Source organism: Halyomorpha halys, unplaced genomic scaffold (genome assembly GCF_000696795.3).
Source record: "Halyomorpha halys isolate HHAL.00 unplaced genomic scaffold, Hhal_1.1 Scaffold1273.1, whole genome shotgun sequence".
In the NCBI taxonomy this organism is placed as follows: Eukaryota; Metazoa; Arthropoda; class Insecta; order Hemiptera; family Pentatomidae; genus Halyomorpha; species Halyomorpha halys.
This window is the reverse complement of record NW_027108237.1, coordinates 56,679-64,068: the sequence shown is the minus strand read 5'-3', so window position 1 is coordinate 64,068 and position 7,390 is coordinate 56,679. Positions and strand designations below refer to the sequence as shown.

Sequence of the window (7,390 nt, the reverse complement as noted above, 5' to 3'; positions counted from 1 at the left end):
AAGTATCCACCACGCCGCCATACGTTTTGATACGATTCTAGTTTATATAAGGTAAGGTTACAGCCCACAATTGTTTGACAGGTTAGTACCAAGTAGGGATGGGCAAACATTAGCATATAGATAGAACTAATAGCTAATTTTGGCCAACTCTGGCACCAAGCATCCGGAATTTTATTTTTGAATTCATTTTATTAAATATATCTAAATTATTATTGTTTTCTTTAGTTTATTTTTGTTATAAAGGTGTAGTTAAGTATTTTATTTGTTGTAATGTTGGTATTCGATGCAATTCGTTAAGAAATCTTTTTTTTTAATCTGTTTCTGGCAAAGTGTCATGATATCTAGATATAGCCACAACTTGAAAGAAAAAAAACTCTGAAAAGGTGTTTTATTTAAAAAGTATAAGGAAAGAGTTATTTTTATCAATTTACATTTAGTTAACCAAAATATTTTAGTTTCGAAAAAGTGACACTTTGCCAAACTAAGTGTTAACTATGACTCTAAATAAATTCTATCTTGTTGTGCATTACGACAATGGAATCATTGTAACCTTTAAAGAATGAGGAGGCCTTGTTGATTGCTAACAATGATCGAAAAATAAATCGAGTTTCAGAATATCGATTGATTTAAATTTTTGGAAAATAAAAATTAAACGAAAGAAAATATAAAAGTTGATAAATAAAAAAAAATGTTGCAATAAAAATCGATTTTTTTAACTATTGATAGGAAATACTTCTCACGTTCCTACGTAGAAGAGACCGGTGGGAAAAAAATTAGTGAATTTATTTTTGGAAATCTATATCTCAAGAACCAGATCTTTATTTTCTTTCAAATTAAAGTTTAATGTACTATAAAGTATTTATGACATTTATCTTCGTAGGAATAGTAGGTTTTATGATATTTGCACATGAATATGAAATTTTGTTCGAACGACTAGAAATCAACTTCTCCTTCAAACTTCTCCTTCAAACTACTCCTTCGATGATAAACCTTATGAACTACTTTATAGCACACTTAACTAGCTTCAATTTGAGTGCTAATAGACATCTGTACGTGTAATGGTTCTTGAGATATAGATTTCCCACAATAAATTCACTAACTACTGATTTTTCAGTATATATTATAATAGATGTTACGTATATATTTTTCAGTATATATTTTATTAGATGTTGCTTTTAAAAAACTGTATCTTGGAAACTATTGAACTTAAACAAACAGCTCAGTTAGGGCTCATTTTTTAAAATTTTACTCCACTTTAAATTATGTTCTATAAGGTATTCTATTGTTGTAAGTAGTTTTAACGATATAGAGTTCTGAATGAATAATCAATTTTTTTTTTAATGTTTTGAACCAACTGCCATTTTTTATTCCCTCTTATTGTACTTGGCAGACTTATTAATTTTGACTGGAAATTATACATAGTTTTCATTGAAGTAGTAAAAAATTGGGCCGAAATTGCTAATATTTTTCTTCTCTTGGGCTCTTGTACTATAAGGAAAACCTTACAAAAGGTTCCATTTATAAACGTTCCATTTTTAAGAAAATAATAGTTCCTAGAAACTTTCTATAAAAGTAGTTTACAAAATGAAAATTTTGTTAAGATAAAAGATGAGCATTTGAAGGAGACCTTTAGTAAGGTGTTCCTTAGGAACGTTCAATTTTGACTCAGAAACTAGCCCACATTTAATTATATGAATTGTAAAACTGCGCATTTTTATTTAAGTCCATAGGGGACAACGTATAACGATTCATTATTTCAAACCAACTATTTCGATTTCGATATCTCGATAGGCCTCCCTCGAAACCCTCCAACTGCCGTTGTTGAATACCCATAATAAAGAAATAACAAAATATTACATACTACTAAGAAACAGTTGCTTCAGTTCATCGATACTACACACATTGTAAGGCGAGGAAGTAAGGTTGTGCAAAGCATTTTGTCAAATGAGTGAAGGGACAAGAATACATTTGAGGAAGTTTGCAAGGAGCTTGTGTCCGCTTGCCTTTCAAGATCAAATCTATCAGCAGCCTATTAATTGAACAAGTGAGCAAATGCCCATTACAATTGCTTTCATTCGAATCTGTTTGAGAAACCCTTTTCGAAAAGGCAATTTTCGAAAAGCATTTCTACAATAACACCGTCGAAGCAACTGTTTTGGTTGAAAACTCAGGTAAATTGAATGACAAAATCAAATCTCAAGTGAAAATGTACTTTATTTCGATTCATTATACAAGAATTTTCTCAAAATTGTTTTCAATATTGTTTTCATCAGTTGCTGCTGAAGGTTAATGGGACAGGAAACAGGTAGGGGGGGGTTTCGGGAATTAGGGAGAGGAGTGGTATTCCCGATGCAACACCCTTCAAATCGGGCACTAAATGACTAGCATACAATTTAGTACAATCCCCCCCCCCACCTCTCCGTTCTTAATCCTAATCAAAAACAATAAGACAAAAACTCCAAAAACGTTTTTCCGAGGAGGCCTCCTTATACACGATTGATATGTCACAAAAAATATCGAGATCTGATAATCGTAATAATATCCAATCACAATATAATCGATCAAAATACATAATTTCTATCAAGAATTTATCTCGATAGTATATACATTATCAACAAAGGTAAAACTGCGCCCTTTAAAAATAAAGAGCAAAGCCTATATACACGGCATGCACATACATGCCAATCTTATGTATATGCACGAAATATAGCGCATTAAAAGCGATTCGTTCTCTTGTTCGTCAAAGCGTAAACTAAAAAATGAACAAAAAAATTCTCAAACTTTAAAAACAACGAGACTAAGATCGTTCGGTAATGTATAAGAGTTATTTACAATTATTTTACTGAATGAAAAAATAAATGACTATCAAAGAAAATATTTGGAATTGAATGTGTGGCGTGTGGAGAAGGTTCCGGTTGAGGTTCGATTCCCAAATCGAAATCTCTTCCACAGTGGTTAAGGCACATGTGACTGAAATGAATGATTTGAGGCTGTTAGGGTATTCACCACTACACTGCAACAACGGCACTTCTACTGCTCCACCTTAATCTGCTACTCACTTATCTATACACGGTATACTTTTAATTGAGCGGACAGTTAATGGCCGTCCATAGTTGCACTTCTCTTTAACATTCGCTTATATCCTGAGAATTGTTTATAGAATAGAAAAATAGTTTTAGAAATTTAATTAAATATAAAATGTCCGTGATTGTTAGTGAGGTTAATTATTTTCTTTTTTATCGGTTAACTTAGATATAATGTAATTAAGAAACTAAATGTGGTGTAGTATCAAGAGTGAATATTTTATAGAGATCGGAATATATAACGATTTGGAAGTGCAATAGGGTTCGGCAGAGGTCCGTGCAAGGGAGTGAGGAGAAGGAGCGCCGATGTTGCAATGTGCGCCTAGGTGAGGCAGGGCTCCAACCCGGGCAACAGCCGCCTGCAAAAGAAAAAACGGAACCAGTTACAGCTGGGCGCAATATAGTTACAATGTTTGTCACACCTAACCCATCTCTGGCCCCCTGTACCACTTTACAAAAATATATTTAATCTACCCGATCGAAATAACTTATGGCAACTGGAGCGGATGCGTTTATCAAAGGAACTGTTTAATCGTCAGAACCGGAAACGGACTTGGCCCCGATTAGGGATAATATAAAAATATAAAGGAAATCATTCCGACTAAGAGAGGAAGCAGTCTTCGAGGTCCCTGAGATGGCGGGGGCAGAGATGGGGCGCTCAGACCAGCTGCTTGTCGTCCGGGATCGAGTCGCTGTCGCTACAAGAGTCACCGCTCGACTCCTTCTTAGCCCCGTTGTGAGTTTTGACGTGCTTGGCAAGGTGGTCTGAGCGCATAAACCTCTTGTTACATACTGGACAGGCGAACCTTTTCTCTCCGGTGTGGGTGCGGAGGTGTCTCTGCAGCTCGTCCGATCGGGTGAACCGCTTCCCACAGAAGAGCCAGTTGCAGACGAAGGGTCGTTCTCCCGTGTGCCACCGCAGATGCGCCTTCAGGTGGGACGTCTTCCCGTAGACTTTGCCGCAGCCCGGGATGTGACAGCTGTGAATGTTCTTCTTGCGAAGGTGTACTCCTGCAGGTCCGAGGCGCTCGGCCTCCTGGCAGTTTGGGCAGTCGCAGGTGGCCCGCCCCGTGTAGCGCCGTTGCGACCGTGGGGATGGTGCCTGGGGCGCTGGAGCCGGGGGCAGGAATGGAGCCCCCTGTCCCGGCAGTACCTTGTAGTCCTGGAGCAGGTGCTGGGGCCCCAGTCCAAGGCTGTATTCTGGGCCGTAGTTGACCTGGCCATGCGCCATATCGAGCCAGCCGCCTGGACCTGGTACTTCCCACCAACCAGCGTTTTCGGGTTTGACGTGGTGTGGGCCGAGACTCCACCCTTCATAAGGATGCCTGCTGTAGACTGCTTCTACCTTCCCCAGTTCCGATCCTGTTCCTCCCCAGAGCTCTCCGGAGGAGGTGTAAGAGCAGCTGCTGACGGGAGGCCGGCTGTAGCTGGATGTGGGAGGCTGAGGGCTCTTCTTCCAGGGGTGGAATCCCTTCCCGACGGCTGCGTCTGCCAAAGGTGGGGGCGACTTGGAGGAGAGTTTGTTACATTGGGCCGCTAGCATCGCCAAAGGAGTCCCTCGAAGGCCTGGGTGTTCCTGTAACAGAAGAAAAGGGTTCGTTAGTTGCGATTATAAGCTAAAGCCATAAACATATCAAGCTATATCTAACTTAATAATAACTTAATTTAAAAACAAATTTATATACCCAAACCTAAAAAACAATGGGGAAGTGGTATTGCCGTAGGACCCAGGAATAGGGCTGCTACCGGATATAGAGTTTGTTAATAATGTTAACATTTTCATTTTAAGAAACCTACTTGCAATTTAAAATTTTTGTTCCAATTTTTCAAAGTTCCACCTTAATTCTTCTTCTAAAACAATTAATCATTCTTAAGAATTTCATAACTGAATTATGTAATTTTATGTAAAGTCAGTAATTTTAGTTAGTAAGTTGAAACCATCTTTTCAAGTCCATTTTATTATATGGCATTTTTAATGATGTTTTTTAAACACTAACCTAGCGTGTATTATTAATAATGTATGACTTTGTTGAACGTATATGCTTCTGCGTGTAGCCAAAATCGATTTTACTAATTGAAAATGAAATCCCATAATCTCTAATATATGTTGAACTCTTTTAGAGTAACGCAGTGTCTCCATTAAAACAGTTTGTGTACTGTAGATGTGAGATTCACCCATTTAATCAATTAAATGAATGCATACTCTCATTATTAACTTGGACAAACGTATGGTAATACATTGCAAGCTAACCCAATCTCCTCACCCTAGTTTGTGTAGGAAGTATGGTGTTAATAAAGCAAAATTAAATATTATTTTGGATAACCTTTTTGGAGGTTCAGTTGCCTGATGGTTAGAAATAGTCTAGATTCTTTATAAAGGAAACATCACTCGTAAACTTAAATATTCAATTTTCTCTTGGTCATTATATGTCTCGCCAAATCGATTACTAAAAATAAAGCAGAGGTTGTTGAAGAACAGACGGCGATAATCAAAAACAGGTGAGTTCGAAGACTTTGCAATGAAAGAAGTCACAATTCAAAGATCGACCATGAACAAATGTAAACAGACAAGAAGTGGATTATCGACAGGAAGCTGGGATGTAAGGGAGTGCGTAGGGCGAGGAGGTGGATCAATGTTGGGGGCGCCTGGACCAATGGTAGCTCCCCTAACATTTTCATCCGACCAATAGGAGCACTCCTTAGATGTGCTTGTCTCCTCTATGCTATATCTTACACCGAGGCTGTGTATCTGCACCGCAATCCATATCTACACAACAGAGGCCATTTCTTCTTATTGTACTAAATAAATACCCCCTCAACTTTATAAATAGCTACTGGCATTGCAGCTATTTTTAAGTGTTATCAAAATATGATGTAATTGGAAGATTAAAAAAAAAATCACATGTTATTCAAATACTAACTAAATGGCTAATCAATCATCGTTTTGTTAATAAGTATTTATCAAGAACTAAATAGATTACACATAAATCAATAAATAGATAACACCTCACACCAACACCCTCCCTATGTTAACAACTGTTGCAGTTATGTCTTAAATAAAAGTTTCGGGGAATTGTTAAAAGTAACTGTCGCAGTAGTGACAGCTACTGTCACTAATACGTTACTCCAATTTTTACTCACTTTGATTTATTTATCACTCCTTGATTTAGTTTCTTTAAATTTGTATTATTATAATTATTTTTTAGTAGTTTAGTTTAATTTTTAATTAATTTACTCTGGATTTACTTTCTTCCTTAATGAAACTTAAAAAAAATAAAAAATAAAATTACAAGTTGCAGCTTCTTTTTATTGTATAAACATGTTTTAATATTACCATGGTCAAATTATACCAGTATTAAAATAGTTTAGGCCGGAAATGCCGTAGAAGAGGTCGTACTGATCAGGTTGGGACATATTCCCAGGCCACACAAAGCTCACCCACTCCTATTTTATTTCAAAAGAAACGCCTCCGAACTTCTTTTATATTTTAACATTTAGCCATATTTTTCACGAATTCCCATATTTCACATTACACCTCAATAGCTCAGGATTAAACCCGGATATTTCAAAAGTCCTTCAGAGATGGTAAATATATATTTTTAATATTTATTATATATTTTTTTATATTTATTGCATATATATTTTTTATTTTTACATATATTTTTTGCTTATTTATATCCATTTTTTTTGTTTTGTTTTTATGTATACAAAAATATCTATCACATATGTGTGACATATGTCTCTATAAAAAGAGAGATATTAACAAAAAAAGATAAATAAAGTACAGAAAGAACAATAAAAAGGTAAAAGACAAAAACAAAAAAAAAAAATCATTTACTAATATTAGATATTGGTTACATATTATGCCTATATATTTTAAGATTAACAATATGTCTGATTAGATTTGAATAAGTATGCTGTGTAGCTAGCAAAGCAATGAAGTAGGGTAGCACAAGTTTGTTATACTTGAATAAGGTTTTTCTCTCTAGTATTTTACCAGCTATAGCTTGAATGTACCACATTAGCTGGGCTCATTTCAACATCTTATAATGCCACAAGGCAATCAATGGGAGAAGAGTCGGTAAAAGCTTATATAATACTTTTCATGTATTATATATGTATGATGTACTTATTTATTTTAATGAAGGGTACGAAAAAAAAATTTCTGTAGTACTTCAATTTTTAAAATCAAAAGGTTTGCTAAAACAAATAATACATCGAACGATCAAAAAAAATTATAATAATAAAATAAAAATTAGTTTAAATTTTGATATTGATAGATATTACAATCTGCCACACAGTTGTGG

The 7,390-nt window shown here is 35.6% G+C and overlaps 1 protein-coding gene across 1 annotated transcript in view; it reads right to left on the bottom strand.

Annotated features, from left to right (window-relative positions):
• Positions 1 to 3,450: 3,450 nt before the first annotated feature.
• Positions 3,451 to 7,390, bottom strand: part of LOC106689067 (transcription factor Sp9) — a gene marked incomplete at its 5' end in the record, with an annotated part of 24,027 nt that continues 20,087 nt past the window's right edge. Inside the window, 1 exon segment of the mRNA XM_014433838.2 lies at positions 3,451 to 4,659. Coding sequence (XP_014289324.1) covers positions 3,742 to 4,659 — 918 coding nt within the window.